General features: G+C 39.6%; 1 protein-coding gene across 1 annotated transcript in view; it reads right to left on the minus strand.

Annotated features, from left to right (window-relative positions):
* Window positions 1–19,331, minus strand: part of LOC145643427 (polymeric immunoglobulin receptor-like) — a 31,668-nt gene that overhangs the window by 9,205 nt on the left and 3,132 nt on the right. Inside the window, exons 2-3 of the mRNA XM_081694631.1 lie at window positions 2,165–2,482; window positions 363–680 (exon numbers count right to left, since the gene is read on the minus strand). Of these exons, the coding sequence (XP_081550757.1) occupies window positions 363–680; window positions 2,165–2,482 (636 nt within the window). The remainder of the gene's footprint in view (window positions 1–362; window positions 681–2,164; window positions 2,483–19,331) is intronic.

The following is a 19,331-nucleotide window of genomic DNA, read 5'->3' on the forward strand; positions in this document are numbered from 1 at the left end:
TAAAACAAGGGATATTTACACAAAGACTAACGAATGCAAACTAGACAAAGATGAAAACAGTGACAGAAAAACCAAACGAGGGGTCGGAACAGAAAAACCAAAACAAAAAAGCAAGTGTGTTAAAAACCTGAGAAATTCTTACTTGAACTGCCCAAGATATTTGTTACAATTAAAGGAGTATTTGACCATCACTGAACTAAACGTTACTGGTATTGCGCACAGATGACAGCACAACAACAAATATAACAGCAGAAAGTCTACAAGTAACTCAGACAACCAAGACTTTGCTAGTGTGGATACCAAAGAAAACCTTAAAGCTGGATTTATCATTTGCAGTTGGATTTGGATCAAAAATGTTTTACCTTTAATGGTGAGTCTGATGTATTTATATTTCTTCTTTGTAAGATAACAGATGTAGGCTCCCTTATCCTCTTCAGTCAGGTGTGATATGAGTAGAGAGAGATTTCCTGGAGAGTGAGCAGTACCCATCTGAACTCTATTTCTGTACTGTTCACTCTCACTGGTGATCACATCCCATGTTTGTCTTCTTGTGTTGTATTTCTGCCAGGTGAAACTCTCAGGTTTGGCGTGTGGGTCAATACAGGAGCAGGGCAGCAGTACTGAGTCTCCTGTGTATGCAGTGATGTAGTCTGTCTTCTGATTCTCTGCCAAACTGCAGCCTGCAGAAACACACGAGATAAAGGCCTTCACTATTAAACATGGCTTCACATGTACATGTAAAATGGTTATTATTACAATTATTAAAATGGTTATTATTACATAATTAATTGTTATTAAATATGACATAATTAATTATTATTATATAACACATACTCCATTATTATTATATATGACATACTTAATTACTCCAGGTCCAGTCACCTGATGGTACTGATGGTACCAGCCAACTGATGATGGTACTGGAAATCACTAAGAGATTTCCCAATAGATGTTGGTATGATGGATGCATGACCATCAAGTTAGAAGATGTAAATGTCTGATTATACTGATTATAGATTGTCTCTCTCCCTCCCCTCCCTCTCTCGGCCTCCCTCCATCCATCCCTCCCTCCCTCCCCCTTGTTCCCTCTCTCCCTTCCCCCCTCTCCATCTCGCTCCCTCCCTCCTTCCTTCTCTCCCTCTCCCCTCCCTCTAAAGTTATTACCACTAAAGTTACTATAACCACTAAAGTTACTAATAACATGTGACTAATCATGTTTGAAGCTTCAAACATCACAGATCACAGGATGAGGTTGAGACTGTTTCATAAGTTTGGCACTGTCCTATAACTTGGAAGCTTTATCTTTTTACTAAAAACTTGGAAATGTGCAAATTATAGAAGCCAAAAGGGAGAGGAAATGTTTCATAACATCACCCTGTTGTCTCCCAGTATAGTTTTGTACTACGTTTTCACATAAAAAGGGAAACAATGATTTTAAACAAATTATTGCAGAATTTGATTACTAAACATCATTACTGATCATCATTTTTTTAATGAAATATGAAGGCGGTGGAGTGTTGTATTGTGCAGCTTTGAATCTATGGCTGCTATAATTTCTAACAACCACCAGATGTCGCTGTTTTGTCACCAGCATTCAATGCTCCAAAGCTTCGAATCCTTCAGCAGTACAATAAGGAAGAACCTCAAACGCTTCACAGGACTTCGTCTGCACATCATTACCAAAAAGGAAGTTAAACAGTAAACACTAGAATAACAAGTAGGCTAATAACGTGACCAAACAACAATAAACTCACGGGAGGATGAGAGAGCGCACATTCAAAGACCCACAACCAAGACGATAAAACAAGGGATATTTATACAAAGATTAACGAATGCAAACTAGACAAAGATGAAAACAGTGACAGGAAAACCAAACGAGGGGTCGGAACAGAAAAACCAAAACAAAAAAGCATGTGTGTTAAAAACCTGAGAAATTCTTACTTGAACTGCCCAAGACATTTGTTACAATTAAAGGAGTATTTGACCATCACTGAACTAAATGTTACTGGTAATGTGCACAGATGACAGCACAACAACAAATATAACAGCAGAAAGTCTACAAGTAACTCAGACAACCAAGACTTTGCTAGTGTGGATACATAAGAAAACCTTAAAGCTAGATTTATCATTTGCAGTTGGATTTGGATCAAAAACAATGTTTTACCTTTAATGGTGAGTCTGATGTATTTATATTGCTGGTTTGTAAGATAACAGATGTAGGCTCCCTTATCCTCTTCAGTCAGGTGTGATATGAGTAGAGAGAGCTTTCCTGGAGAGTGAGCAGTAACCAGCTGAACTCTGTTGCTGTACTGTTCACTCTCACTGGTGATCACGTCCCATGTTTGTCTTCTTGTGTTGTATTTCTGCCAGGTGAAACTCTCAGGTTTGGTGTGTGGGTCAGTACAGGAGCAGGGCAGCAGTACTGAGTCTCCTGTGTATGCAGTGATGTAGTCTGTCTTCTGATTCTCTGCCAAACTGCAGCCTGCAGAAACACACAGGATAAAGGCCTTCACTATTAAACATGGCTGCACATGTACATTTAAAATGGTTATTATTACATATGACATAATTAATTATTATTAAATATGACATAATTAATTATTATTAAATATGACATAATTAATTATTATTATATATCACATACTCCATTATTATTATATATCACATACTTAATTATTATATATGACATACTTAATTGCTCCAGGTCCAGTCACCTGATGGTACTGATGGTACCAGCCAACTGATGATGGTACTGGAAATCACTAAGAGATTTCCCAATAGATGATGGTATGATGGATGCATGACCATCAAGTTATAAGATGTAAATGTCTGATTATACTGATTATAGATTGTCTCTCTCCCTCCCCTCCCTCTCTCGGCCTCCCTCCATCCATCCCTCCCTCCCTCTCCCTCGTTCCCTCTCTCCCTGCTCCCTCCATTCCTCACCCACTCACTCTCTCCCTCATTCCCTCTCTCACTCCCTTGCTCACTCAATCTCGCTGCCTCCCTCCCTCCTTCCTTCTATCCCTCTCCCCTCCCTCTAAAGTTATTACCACTAAAGTTACTATAACAACTAAAGTTACTATAACCACTAACATTACCACTAAAGTTACTAATAACATGTGACTAATCTTGTTTGAAGCTTCAAACATCACAGATACACAGGATGAGGTTGAGACTGTTTCATAAGTTTGGCACTGTCCTATAACTTGGAAGCTTTATCTTTTTACTAAAAAATTGGAAATGTGCAAATTATAGAAGCCAAAAGGGATAGGAAATGTTTCATAACGTCACCCTGTTTTCTGACGGTATAGTTTTGTACTACGTTTTCACATAAAAAGGGAAACAATGATTTTAAATAAATTATTGCAGAATTTAATTACTAAACATCATTACTGATCATCATTTTTTTAATGAAATATGAAGGCGGTGGAGTGTTGTATTGTGCAGCTTTGAATCTGTGGCTGCTATAATTTCTAAGAACCACCAGGTGTCGCTGTTTTGTCACCAGCTTTCAATGCTCCAAAGCTTCGAGTCCTTTAGCAGTACAATAAGGAAGAACCTCAAACGCTTCACAGGACTTCGTCTGCACATCATTTCCAAAAAGGAAGTAAAAACACATCTGCAGATAAAAACACACCTGCATTCCACAACACACTACACACAGCTACAGCAGTAACGTTGCTACACATCTTATACACTCTACAAAACTACAATGTACTGAACACTGAAAACCCCCCCCAGACTGTAAGAATCACCACACAACTATGACCTGGAACTCTACAACTCTCTCAGTAGAACTCCACTGAAATTCTCCACCCACTAATATCCACAGTAGAGGGGAAGTGTGTTCAAGTGCAAAATAAATTATTCCTCCACTTCTTTCTCTCTCACATACAGAAACTCACACACATACAAACTAAATATAACAGTGAAACTGTCTTTCTAGTGTCATCACTTCCTCCTGAGCTTCCCAGTGTTCAGTCCCCATCCTCAGTAAAGTGATCCTGCAGTAAGAAGTAGTGCTACACAGTGATCCCCCTCAGCACTGTTTGGACACATCATTTCACTCCTGCACTTAGTGATCAGAGGACCAAACTGAATGTGTAGCTTAGCAAATATTAGACAGATCAGACAGGAAGAGCTCTAGACTACATGCTGATCAAAATAAACATTGATCATTTAATCAGGTAAACATGAGCATTGTCTGATAACATTCATATTATTCATAAAGTACAGGTGGAATGCAGCAGTCTATGATCATGTTGTAGTTTTCATACTATTAAGAAAAAATTACTTAACAGAAGTTTTGAAATCCACCCACTGACACAGAACCACTAAAGGAGTCACCAAAGTAAAGACCGCTTTGGATGTAGACAGTACAATGTCATCACAACCCAACAGTTATCACAGGAAGTAGAAACATTTTCTCACCTTTTCTGTTACTTTGTTCTTTTTGTTGTTAAAGCTGTCAAAAGCTGTTTAACAACTGTTTGATGATGGTGGATATCTATAAAGTAACTAATTGAGGCTGTAGGCTAGTGTGCACTGCACTGTAACAACAACAAAATAAAATAAAAACTGCAAAAAGACAAACCCCCTAAAAAGCATAAATAGCAATAAATAAATGTATAAATATAAGAACTGAGAACAGCAATAGAGAGAGTGGGCTTCCTTGCCTAGTACCTCTATGCAAATTTTGTGATGGTATTACATTAGTACTGACTGTGGCCTTAGGTGTGGTTTTAAAGATTTTACACAATGTGAGGAGAAAAACTTCAGGTTTTCTTTACTGAAGGCCTTCTCTGCATAGCTGTTTCTAATATGTGGAGTGAGGTGTAACGTATTTGTCACGGTTGTCCGGGCAGCCAGCGGGAGGGACACGCCCACTCCTGCTAGGGATCACACTAAACACCTGCCTCATTCCCAGTCTCCTGCCTACTAATCACCTTCACCTGTTCCTTGTTCGTTCTCTCTATTTAAACTCACAGGTCAAGAGAGAGTGCAGCACATTAGTGGCCCGTCGGACTACTTGCTCCCAACGTGTACATCGCTACAAGGACTATTGGAACAGAGAAGTGTTTGTCGTTAGTAGTGGTATCGTCAAACATTGACAATGGAAAATAAAGAGCACTTTGGTGCAACCTTGCCTAGCGCTTCCTCTGAACTGCCACCGTCACCGTATTAGGTTAAGTAGTCTACCATGTTAATAGTTGAGTGTCTCCTTTGATGAAACCAGTTTGATCAGTGATGGAATAATATGTTCTAATCTAATGGCTAATGCTTTGCTAAAATTTTTTTTTTTCCATTTTTTATTTTAATGTTTCCAAGAGATGATATAGTTTTACTTAGAGATGGGGTTTGTACTTAGAGATGTAGATTTCATTAAAAGGACCAAATAAGAACGGACTTTAGTAAAATATTTTCAGAGTTGTAGACCAATACCACAGACCAAACATCTTTCATCTCCAAGGCAGCCTGACTGCTGTCCAAGGTGCTGAAACCGCACCCTTCAGCCAAGTTCAGAACCTGTGCTGTACACAGCTGCCCTGTATATGGCTGCCCAGTGGGACCCAGACAGAAGCCCCTGGTGCTTCCTCAGCTGTAGCTGTAGCCACTCACCTTCCCATCTCACCAAATACACCAAAAGTTCTTTAGAGGGCGCATATCCTACATTTTTCCTTTATTTTATACTTTGCTTTGGTGTCCTCTTACAATGTTTTTGTGGCTTTATCTTCCAAAAACAGTCATCATTCACTTTGACACAACAATTTTCCATCCTCTCTTTATCCCTTGGAAATAAACAGGCGGTTTCTGTTGCTGTGCCTTTAAGATGTAAGATAAATGAGCTCTGTTCTGATTGGCTGCCCTGTATTGTGCTTAATTTAAAAAGCACTAAGAGCTGAAATATGTCTGAGAACTGCAATGTAGGTGTTAGCGGTTAAACTGCTGTAGGCCAAAGAGGCAGAGATAAGTAAATGAGCTGGTTCTCATGACATCAGAGAAACAGTGATTTCAAAACAGGCTATTTTTACAGATTATATTCCATATATAGACTGTAAGGAATGGGAGAGTAAACAATGTGTTTTGAAAATGTAACAATATTTACATATTACTTAAAAATTATTTATTTCAATAAAGTGAGTGACATTCAGTTTTCCATGGTAGGGGCCCTTTAAGGACATGGGCCCAGATATGACTTTGGCAAAACCAATAAGCAGAGTCAGTCTGCACTGTTTGTATTTGGTATCTTTTGTGGTGCTGTGGTTGTTAAGGTGCAGTTCCATCTCTGAATCAGCATCTCACCTACTTCCCCTTCAGTCTTGTTGCTACACTTGTATTCCACATTATGTTTGAGTTACTGTTTCTTTTCAAGAACACAGAAGGTAAACACATGTGCTACAGTTTACAAACTTGATGCAAATTCCTGAACGCTATACAAATTCAGAAAACACTTTATTCAAAATGACATGTGTGCTATATTTTGGAAATGCGAGGCAACTTCCGAAAACAGTTCCATTGTGTTGTGACTGAGTTTGCAGCATTACTGAAGTTGCACTGCATTTTGGAACTGTAGCACACACGTTTCCATTCTAATGAATTTGCTTTTTTTAATTTTTGCATTTTCTGCACAGTGGGTCTTCACACCCACCGTAGAGCTGGACCTGGATACCTCACTTGTCTTGCCAAATGTATTTATCCAACCCTAGTCCAACTTTTTATCCTGTAGGTAGTGAGTTCTGCCCCTCCTCAGGTCTCCATGGTAAGACAGAGTAGTATCATCTTGGATATGATGAGTATGTCAGAATTCATGAGATCAGAACTCACTGTAGCCTCTCCCTGGAACCCACCCCCACGCCCGAGTTAGTGAAACACACAAAGGCACCAAACAAATACATCATACACCACATGTAAAGGACTGTACCACATATACAATCAACCACAATGAGGTGTGACCTCTGTCACAGACAGCTGGATACATAAGTGGGTAGTGAACATGAGCTGCATCATATACAGAATGAACAAGTGAGGAAAAAATACCACTAACAGAAACAGTGTGTGTGTGTGTGTGTGTATGTGTGTGTGTGTATGTGTGTGTGTGTGTGTGTGTGTGTGTGTGTGTGTGTGTGTGTGTGTGTGTGTGTGTGTGTGTGTGTGTGTGCAGCAGCATGGGCTGTCCAAGCCTCCTGACCAATTGATGAACAAATGAGGAATAAATAACACAGAAATAAACAAGTGAGCATATTTCACACATAGCACCCAGTGCACCCAGATTAGCAATACATATGTGAGGAGGAAGCGGTGCATGCTGGGAATTCTCACATCTGTAAACTGGTAGCCATGACTATGGTGACATCAGAATAATTTAGGAATAAATAAGAAAACAGTCTGTAAACTGGAGTCATTGGAATTTATGCTGCCAGAGTCAGTTAATGATTGACTGATTAAACCATGAAGTTCAGAGCTGAATCTCTGTCACTGATGAGGATTTGGAGACTGTTTGACAGTCTTCATGGGTGAGTGAAAGAAGTAAACATGTCGTTCACACAACACTAAGAGGAACAGCACAGCAGAATTTTAAGCTCACGGACCCAAAAAGGAAGCAATCGCATATGCATGTCTGTGTGTGTGTGTGTGTGTGTGTGTGTGTGTGTGTGTGTGTGTGTGTGTTATTTATGTATTGCTAAACTGCACCAAGGAGGAAGAAGTGCATGCTAGGAAACTGTACTGTCTTTATGGTTTTATTTTTTTCTTATTTGTTCATTTTTTATTTGTAAATTTTTCTAAGCCTCTATAAGATAAGAGGAACAACATAGGAGAACTTGAAGCCCAAACACCAAACAAGAAGAGAGATAGAGAGAGAGAGTGTGTGTGTGTGTGTGTGTGTGTGTGTGTGTGTGTGTGTGTGTATGAGAGAGAGAGAGAGAAAGAGAGAGAGAGAGAGAGAGCAGGGTAGGGCGAGGAGGGGGGTGTTTTTGCATCTACAAGTATCACTTTGAATGTACATTTACTGTGTGTGTAAAATTGTCTTTCTCCAAGTCCTTCAGATGTGGGTCTGGCCATCCTGCAGCAGCTGTGCATGTTTTTGTGTGTGTGTGAGCGTGTGTGTGCGTGTGTATGTGCGTGAGAGAGAGTGTTAGTTAATTAGTTATGTATTGGTAAATTGTTAAACAGTGCTACAAGTTTGCTAGGAGGAAGAGGTGCTTGCTGGGAAACTGTACTGTCATTGTGATATTACAGCTTTTTGCAAGACACAAAAACGGGGACATGTGACACAATAATTGAAACCACTAACTCATGTAGCCCATCTCCTGACCTGTTATACTAAACCAAAAGCACCTTCCCTGATTTACACTCATTTTGTATTTCTAAAACACATTTTTTCAATACACTAAACACAATTCTCTATATTGGACACATCATTCAACAGAAATATGTGTGTTTCTTATAGAAAACCCTCAAATGCAAATGATACAGCCATTGATCAATTAACCAAACCCAGTACTCATAGGTGAAGACAATTATGACTAATTTGTACATGGAGCACTATACTATTTGTAGAGCCTGAGCACTATAAAGAGGCCACAGGCTCGATGTCTTGGTTGGATATCAATGGAGGCCAATATTTGAAAGAGAAGATGAGAACGAGGAAGAGCAACCATCACAGATGAGCTTTGGGCCACTTTGGTTGACCATATGGTTAAGCATGTGCTGTGTTTCAGGAAAGCTGAGTTGGGGTCCAGCCTAATCTGAGTTACTACACTGTACGAAGTGTCAGGAAGTACTATAGTCAGTGTCCCTGAGCAACATGGGGGTAAACCATATAAATCCAGCTGTCTGGATGAAACCCTCTGGGAAGTCCTGATAGCTGAGACCTCCTGATTGAATTGGATTTATTCAGTACCAGTCCAGCTCTTGAACCCGCAGGTAGTGAGCTCTGCCCTTCCTCTGGTCTCCATGGTAATATAGAGTAGTACTGTCTTGTTTGACTGCTAGCTCAATAAGGGATATGATGGGCATGTCAAAATTCATGAGATCAGAATCCTCTGTAGTCTCTCCCCCAAACCCACCCACACTCAGGAAAACACACAGAAGCACCAAACACATACACCATACACCACATGTAAAGGACTGTACCACATATACAATCAACTACAATGAGGTGTGACCTCTGTCACAGGCAGCTGGATACAGAAGTGGGTAGTGGACAAGAGCTGCATTGTACACAGAATGAACAAGTGAGGAAAAAATAACACAAAGATAAATAAACAAGTGAGCACATTTCACATACCACACCATAATAAAAAAGTTATTTTTATAAATGTACAGATTTATAGAGCAAAATAATCCTTGTAAGGGTCACAACTCTCTAGTACTCTTCTTGTTTCTCAATTTTGTCAGTCCTACTAATGTCCCTACAATTCCTACCTTATGCTGGTCTTAAGTAACTAATTAGCAATTAGTAAGTAATTAGCACCGGTTCTTCTCTACCGGACCGAACCACAGCGCAGACTTCAGTGCCGCTTAACGGGTCAGGTCGACGAAGAATCAAATTTACTTTATTTTCCCTTAACCCGGGTGGACAAGACATGTTTGGAGTCCATATTTTGCTCCTTTAGAACAAAAAGCTGCTAACATTGCTAACAAACACTGGAAGCCAACAGCAACGATAGCTAATAGGATTTGTAAATAAGTCAGATATCGAGCTACATGTCCTCAAACTTCATCCAGGTCACTTACCGGTGACGTGTTTCTTCACTTGTCTAGTTCACAGTGAGTTATACGACACACCGACTAGTCTGGGAGACATTTATTAACACTTGGATGTGGTTTGACCGACTTGAGAGAAGTTTGTGGGCATGTATTTACGAAGGCTATATTTGAGCTGCTGTTCACTTCCAGTGTTTGCTAGCAACGTTAGCATTTAACAGCTTTTGTTCTAAACTAAAGAGGCAAAATTTGGACTTTAAACATTTTTTGGTAGATAGACAGAATCTGGGGTAAGTGGTGAGCTGCTGCTCTCTGCTGCTCCCAGATATAAATACCTTTGTGTAAATGAATGTATGAGGATAACATCACCTGTAGAGAGAAGGTAACACTCACCATCAGCAGCGTGGAGCACAAGGAGCAGATAAACACACACCTGCATTCTTACTGAATTACACACACTGCACACAGCTACAGCAGGACTGCTGATACACACCGTACACACACTTCAATATAGTCTATTAAATGATTTCACAAGAACACTTATAGTGGAGAGGAAGTGTATTCAGATGAAACTCTGACAAACTAACCACAACACACACACACACACCAAATATAGAGATGCGAGTAGGTTTTGTAACTTGTCATGTGGTACGTCCTCTTTCTTCCTTATCATTCAGTGATCTATCAGATATTCTCACATTGTCAGTGAGGACGGTCTCATTCTTAGTTAAGTGGCTCCGTCCTTTGTCATAGAGACACGTTGTAGAAGCTCAGGGGGTGAGACCCCACATAACCTCCCTCACTGCTGTTTGGTCAGTTCATTTCACTATGACACCCAAAGTACTTCAGAGGCTTATTAATGAAAATAGTATAAGTAGAATGATAGTAGCCGTGTGATCTGGCTTGAAGTGGTCCAGGAGAGAATAAAAGTCTTTCAGATTGCCCACACCAGTGTGTGTCACTCCATGTTAACTCCACGCATTGCGGTTACCCCGTAGCACCTGTTCCTTGTTCTATAAATGTACAATTTAATGCAATTCAGCATTAAAAGAGAATTTCACACTCACCTTTAGTGAAGAGAAGACACAAACTCAGCAGCATTGTCACTATGGAAACCCCAGCACACACTGACAACTCTACACCCAGAACTTCACTACCACTGTGGACACACACTGACTCCAGAGATCAGTCCAGAACTCTCTCAGCAGTACTTCACTGAAGTCCACAAGGATGTCACTACAGTAATTTAGTGTCTTGTGAGTCCTGAGAACACCTGAGGTCTGTTTTTTCATTGTGTAGTTTCACAGAGCCCACAGGGCCCCTGGTGTCTGTTAACCAGACATGCATGTTGTGGTTTCAGTGTGGGGGTGTCTGTGGGGGAAGAAAGAGGAGGATTGAGAAACCACCTGAAGGCTGAAAAAGCCTCCTTGTTGACAACTTGCCGTTAAAGCAGCCATGTAACACAGCCAGTCTACTGGTGGACAAAATCTGCTTACACTTAATACTAAAAACTGCTGGTTAAAACTACAAGAACCAAAAAACCACAAGAACCAAAACCACAACTAATAACTCGCTCAGACCACGTGTTTTTCTTTTTAAAAATAGCTCAGCTAGGACAGAGGTTCTAAATCCAGTCATTGTGGCCCCCAGAAACATCATTATTTATCATGTTCCTGTGCCTCATACACCTTCACTTGGGCCCAATTACATTTCACCCCTTGACCCTACCACTTAGCCCTGGCCCTCCATATGCGGTGTTCATGAAGAGGGGTTGGGTGTCTGATAGAGGGCTAGGGTGAGGTCTTAGGGCTTAATGGCCTTACAGAGGGTTTTCAGAGTCACACTCCAAATTGAGTGTTAGGAGAAATTTCTCAGAATCCCTTCTGAATAATTGATAAAATGGATGCAGAAGCAAGGGGGAAGATTTCAACCACTAGCCTTTGTAACTCAATCCCAAGGGGCAAGATAACACCTTAAAACAAGGGGTAGGGGGGAAAAAAATGAGAGGAGATTGGGCCTTGGTAAAAATCTAAGCACTAAATCTAAGAATAAAATGGTTTAAAACATATCACTTTTAATATGCATGGTTTTACCTAATCCTAGAGATATATAATAAAGTTAAGTGTAACGTGTGTCGGCCCGAGTGCCGCAGGGCGCAAGGCAGGATGCACAGATTTCCTCGACAGGGACAAACATTTAATAACATAAACGACCGTGGCACTCACGTATTACAAACGATAAACATGAACAAGAACTCATTGACGTTAAACGAACACAATACACAAGGATACATCTAACAAACACGTTACATTTAGACATTACGTCTACAATGACCAACGACACTGCACACCCTGACGTGAGTTTAAATACACACAGACAAAACGAAGTACAGGTGTGTGCAGGCGTGGCCACAAATGAAAGTCCTCCTACTGCACGTCGCTACTTTCATCTACTATTCATCGAGCCCTCCGGCGGAGCTCACAAATATTTCACCTCGTACAACCGGCAACGTCTACAGCAACGTATACAGAGGTCACTGTGGCTTATAACATACATCTAAATAATTCTAGGCCTATTCACGCTGTTCAACCACACTAACCTGTAGGCCACCATCTCCACATAAGTACATTTTTAAAAGCATGTTTATTAATCACATTTATACTAGAATAATTGGATCAGTTTTCTTTTCTAAGATGACTCGGATGACGGGGATCAGGAGTTGAGTCTCTTTGACTGGGAGGCTGATTTAAGAGCGCCTCCCTCCTCATGTGAGTGGTCGGATAAAGAATTCTAACTAATTATTGAAAATATTCCATATTTTTCCTGCTCAATTCCTAAAGCTGTTATCAAATGTGTTTAGTCAGCAGTGACACGTCGTACCAGGATTAGACACTTCTACATATGAGATACACAAATGCAATGAGTAGATACTTTGGTTTAACCCTGACAACTTTCCAATTTTCCCATGTCATTCATCTTGTAGACTATACTTGATTCTAAAGTAATATTCCAGTGGGTTCTGCCATCATTAAAGAACTCACGATGCCAAGACAAGTTTAGTCAATCATCTAGTTTGGGTCAAAGCAAATATATGGTTTAGTATAGTTTGGTGCAGGTGCAAAACTGCTGTCCTGCTATCTAAGTCATGCAGTATACTCTCATATTTATGAGTCCGAATACAACGTATAATGTGTGATAATGGACAAAAACCTTGTGTGATAAAACTTATAGAGTAAGCACATTGGTTAGAGATCAGAGAAAAAATAAATAAATGAAAACTTTGTGATGTTTTCTGAAAAGTTTGCTTATTGCTCTGTTTGAGTACATCTGGCAAATAAGATGTGAAGAGCTGTCGGGTAGAGGTGTCTGTGTGTGTGTGTGAGAGAGAGAGAGAGAGAGAGAGAGAGAGAGAGAGAGAGTGAGTGAGAGAGAGTTATTGACCTGGCAGCGGAGCAGAGCAGACATTAAAGAGTGGGTGGTACGTATTCATTTAAGATGATTAAAACGAGGGGGGGGGGATGATTGACAGCTGTCAAATAAATCAATCAAATCTAGCAATAAATAATTTTGATGGGTAGTAAACACCATCTCTCTCTCCTGGATGTAAATGGATGTCTTGTCCCAAGTGTCTACTTCAATTTGAATCCTGAATGATCACTGGGCTATATATATACAATTTCAGATACCTAGTGTTAATTATCTGGAGTTTTCCTTTAGTCCACAAAAGGTTTAAAATAAAGGGATTTATTCCCTCTTTTTGAACATTGTTCATCGTGTAACATTGCCGTATGAATATGTAAATTCCTAAATTCTAGGAAAGTGGCATGATTGGCAAATGTTTCATCAAATAGAGGAGGCTTAGATGAAAACGTAGACCCCTCGGTTGCCTTATTTAGTCTTGCCTTTAATGTTTAAAGGTCTGCGTACTGTGTACTGTCAGAGCTTCAGTGTTGTTAGCAGATAGCATAGCACATGGGTTTGACGCTGTTTGGCGAAACGCGTACAACGATAAGAATGATTTGATCGCCAATACTTTTGGACATCATGGAAAGGAAGAGGCTTATTTTAGCCGTATGAATATGTAAATTCCTAAATTCTAGGAAAGCGGCATGATTGGCAGATGTTTCATCAAATAGAGGAGGCTGTAGAATCATAGCACGAATTTAAAATGTAACACATACAGGTTCATTTAAGCACAACTATTACATTAGAAAATAGTCAATGCATGGATTTTCATAACAAAGAGAGGTGTATATGTCACATCTTGTATGGTTACTTCTTCTGGGTCTAGTCTTTAATTCAGTTTTTACATTTTTAAAGATGTAATAGATCACTGTTGAAGTGTTTGTCATTTAGTTCAAACAAAATCTGAGGAAAACAATTATTTTTATCTCCAGAATATCAGTCATATTACAGTGCATGTACTTACTATACCCATCCTGTCAGCAGTAGACTGTTGGGATTCAGTTCATTCATTTTATACCCTGTTTGGTGTAATCTGAGGTCAGTCCTTTAAACATTAACCACTGAGGGGCTGTTTCAAATAGAGCAGGAACATTGCAGGGCTTTTATCCTTTAATTAACATTGCTGATGCCAAAACACTGTACTGTGGCCTCGTTAGCTCTGGTATTGATTCCTGAGAGGTTATGTAAACTATGTGAGCTATGTAAACAATCTGAGTACATAAATGCTGTTCTATTGATCAGAGATATTCTATATAATATTTATGTCTTATTTTCATATTAGCTTTGAACTTGTACTTAGTACTTTCAGAGCTCTTTGTATTCTCAGTGCCACTGAACTCTCTGAGAACCTTCACATGGCTTGAACGATTCTTTGCCATTGCAGCAAGTTTTGAAAGCTTTTTGAAAGCGCACATTTGGCCACACAGCACGTTTCAGTCTCAGGTGTATGCATTTTTATTTTAGTTATTTACCTCATATTTCAATTTAAGCCTGTATCATCAGCTCTCCTGTCATCATTTACCATCAGTATGAGCTGCAAACTCTGTTTCTGAGCCTTTATGTGGTTTAAATGCCCAGACCTACTGTAGTGTGAGCTGATGGTGTAACATTTATTTGCTTTTACAAAGAAAAAACGCATATAATTATATATTAAGACAAGATTTTCTGTTTTATTAACTCCAAGCATCTTTCACTGCTTAATGCTGGTTATTGTTTTTCTTCTTGAATAAAGTGCATAGATCTTGCTGCATTTCTAGAATCATGCAAGGCAGATGCATGACGCACCGAAGTCTCCACTGAGTCACCAATGTAAAGAGAAAGATCGAGACTCTACGGATCCACCTCGTTTGACACGAGGAATTCCTGCTATGCCCAACGTAACTTAGCGTGTGAAACATACATAAGATTGGAGTGACAATAGTAAGACATCTTAAATGACATCACATTAATATTAATCCAAATGGCGTGGAAAGAGAGATATCTTTTACAAGGGGTTGGTTGTCGGCATGTATTTTTTTTACTGCATCTCCTCACATCCCTCCTCTAATCAAGCCCTTAATACAGTTCTGGATTTCAAAATGTGACTAAACGTGCGTAACTCGTGGAAGGTGGAGGGCGAACACACGTGCGTAGTACCATCGTCTCTGACATGCGAGTGAGCGGAATCAAAAACAGGAGAAAACAAACTATAGACAGAACAGTGAAAAGGAACAAGTTTAATAAACACCAGGAGAACACAATAGGAAAACCAAAAGGAAAACCACACAACACTATCGTATATGAAAACGAAAAAAGAAACATAAACATAAACGAAGCAACGGGACAACACCTGATGCGAAAAAAGAACTAAGACTGGCGAATATGAATAGAGAAAGCAACGTAGACGAGAGAACAGAATAAAACACACACAGAGAGAGAGAGAGAGAGAGAGAGAGAGAGAGAGAGAGAGAGAGAGAGAGAGAGAGACAATAGTGTGAAAACACGGAAGTGGTTAGGTAGCCATGGAAACGGGCGGCGCTCCGGTCTGTGAGCATGACATGCCAACCCATTATGTTTTACTGCCCCTCAAAGAAAGCAATCTAGATCTGGAGCTGTTGAAGTATATTGTTCATTTTATTCTAAAAGGAGAACAGCATTGTGCACGCAGTGAAGTTTGATTTTCAGTTCAGTTCCAGCTCACATGGAATTAAACCCCTTATATGTTTTATTTAGCACATGATTCTATTGGTAAGGTTATGAAGCTTGTCTCTGCAGTGCCTGGCATGCCAGTATTACTGAGATTTCTTATGATCATGTTCTTTGCTAACCTACATACAAAGAGCCAAATGTTCAAATGTTGTGTCCAGTGTTCATTTGATCCTAAAGTTAGCTGAAGAGTATTTGTACTTTTTCTGCTATCTTAACAAGATCAGGCAAGCAGACTTAAGCTTGTGAGATTTTTTATTGACTTAGTAGATTTGGTTTGGCACAAGTTCAGGACATGAGCTGAATAAACTGTTTTGTAAACTCTGATAGAATAAGAGGTCTGAGAGTTGGTACCAACTTTTGTGGAAAGTCCTTCACGGTCAGCCAGCATACATGAAGAGCAAAGAAACTGGAAGCTTGTGTCATTACATTTGTCTCCTTGCCATGTCTGTTTTGTACATTTTCCAGTTCCACAGGATTCAGTGAGATGTGTATGAAATGATTGATTAAGAATTCGAGCAGGAATGCTAATGTTAGATGTGACTCTAATTTACATATTACAGACCTCCCAGTGGAGCTGACGAGTGCCTGATGGAGCTGATGTCTACCTGGTGGAGTTAAATTCTGCCTGGTGGAGTTATGGTGTACCTGGTGAATTTTATGTAGAATGTAACATATAGAATAAGAACTCTGAGTTGTGTTAATTGTGTAACATTGACTTAAACATTTTGAGATGTTGAGAGAGACACCTTGAGAGAAACGTTAGCACTGAATATATGTTTAGCACACAATCTTTAGTAAATCCTTCATACAAAACTGGAAACTGAACAGCAACCTCAACAAAAAAAGAACTAAGATTTACTAAATGGCTCCGTTTGTGTTTGTCTATGGTGCTGAAACTAACTCTGTAATTTCAGCACCATGGGCAGCAGGCAGGCTGTCTAGGACTTCAGAACTATCTCAGAAGTGCTTTGCTTTACTTAATAATGCCTTTGTGCATAAGGCACTCAGTCTCTCTTACAGAGTAACTGTAAGGAGAGTGAGCCCTCTGAGTGAGCCCATGGCCATATACACTTTCTTTAGTTCCTCTACACCCTTGTGGTTTCCCTGACCCCCCTGCTGTTCCTCAAGTGCTCCTTTCCTGGACAACAGCCAACTCATTCTTTCCATCACATTTGACAGCTGTAATCACGCACATGGTTCCTGTTATTCAGCTCTTGTGTTCTGTCCTCTCAGAGCAAGAGACACACTAAAGTTTAGCAATTATAAAACTCAGACAGATGGATAAAGGGTTCAGGAAAGTGAGAACAGGTTTGTGCTGTGTCAACACTGGGCACAGTGGACTTAAATAAAACGTTGAAATATCTTCTGCCCGAGCTGTGACTGATTTCCAGAGCTGCACCACAACCATGAATACAGATGCATGCGTTCTTTCACAGGTGAAGAATGTACAAAAAAGGGAGGAAGTGCCAGTTTCTGTCTGAAGAGTCAGACAAAGCAAACAAAGAGAAACTAAGAATGGGCACAGAAGACAATGAAAGAAACTCAACGTAACAATAACTGTTGCAGCACTTAAAAAAGGGGGTTTAAAAGGAAAGAAAGAAAGACATAACGACACAGGTGGCACAGTGACTGAGACGGAGCACACGCGACCTGTGCGTGGCATGGCACAACAGCAAAACACAAAGATCCTTTAAACAAAAGACACAATATAAACAAAAGCCACGTGGTAGCTGCCACCGTAGCCAGACGGAGGGCACCGTTACAGTCCCCCCCACAAAAGACACGCCTCCCAGTGGTCATGGACACAGACTCGGGAGGTGGAGCAGGGAAACACGGCCACACCAGCACAGTTCACTGAACAGTGCATGGCCACACCATCCTGTGGGAGGGATGCAGCAGAGCCCAGGCACAATAAACACAGCACCACCTAGAGCCTGGAGCATGTTAAACACCACATCACCCAGGGGCAGAGCATGGTAAACATCGCTCCACCAGGGCGTAGGGCACAATAAACACAGTGCCATGTAGGCCCAGGGCACAGTGAGTCCTCAAGATGACACTGTTTGAATTTAGTCCTTGATTATAGACATTTAGTCAATAGTCTACAGACATTTTAGGTCATTTTAGCTTTCACTTTAATTGGACAGTCCAGTCTTTTGCTGTAGATGTTTAGACGACAGTCTATATAACATCAGTTTGTTTCAAGTGCTAATAAAATTTCACTAGTCCAGTTGATACATGTACATATTTAAGAGTCAGGTAACATGTAAGACATGATCAGGTGTTGTACTGTTTACCAATTATGAGTTATGACATTAATTTTATTTTATAATTCCCTTTGGATCCATATATAAAACATTAAATAGATGCATTTGTTTTTGTCTACAAACTCACAGACCCTGTGCCCCAGGTCGTCTTTCTGTTTCTAGTAAAGTGGGTTGTGAGTATATAAAAGTGTGTGGGTTATTTATAATCCATGCTGTAGCATTAGATATGATCTGAAAACGTATTGTAAAATTTGATAAATTTGATAAATTCGATAAGTCTGCCAGTTATTTTTATCAGGTGGATTTTATAGTTTTATAGTTTATATATATATATATATATATATATATATCACACAGATATCTATGCACTAAGACAAATAATCAAATAATCAGAGTAAGTAATCATTACGTGGTGACAGAGTAAATGTTACTTTAACCAAATAAATCTTGGTGGTAACAGTACAGTGCAATTTTTATTAGTGTAATGGATCATTATGCCTTTGTAGGGGGATTAGTCACTGCATTTACTCACTCCTACTCATAATTAAGAGAATAGAGTCAGAATGTAGGAGAATCAACAGACTTCTTATGAGTTTACAAGTAGATAAAATTCAAACCAACAATTAAGTTACAATCCAGTAAAAACTGCAATTTAACGTTTGACCACTAGGTGGACCCATGCTACAAATTTTACATAAATCATATGGCAACACTAGGACTATATAAATGACACATTTCTTATTAAGACTGATTTATAAAAAGAAAAATGTCAAATTTTCCTTCTACAAGAATGTATTTTTTTTTATTTACATAATTCACACCTTTAACCTCAGCATTATTACATGGACCAAGAAAAGTCTTTTGATATGCAGAAGTTGAACGCAACAGTACATTTGTGGTGTGAGTAGAGTTCACATCTCTAGTGGTGGAGTGACATTCTTATAGAGTGAAGACCATCTTTTGACCAGCAAACACATCTCTCCTGCAAACTAATTACCCATCAAATTTGAAATGGAAACACACTACTCAAGCTGAAAATGTGCAATTAAAATTCACCCTGACTTATGTTTCATGCACTGTATTGTGGGTAAAAATAGTGCTCTGAAATTAAATGCTCCTTTAAACAACTGTTCACACTTTTTTTAATGTCTCAGGTAGCCAGTTCTGTGGCTGCTGTAATTCCACCTGCTATTTTCTTTA

Source organism: Electrophorus electricus, chromosome 2, assembly GCF_041902795.1.
Source record: "Electrophorus electricus isolate QZ-2024a chromosome 2, ASM4190279v1, whole genome shotgun sequence".
In the NCBI taxonomy this organism is placed as follows: Eukaryota; Metazoa; Chordata; class Actinopteri; order Gymnotiformes; family Gymnotidae; genus Electrophorus; species Electrophorus electricus.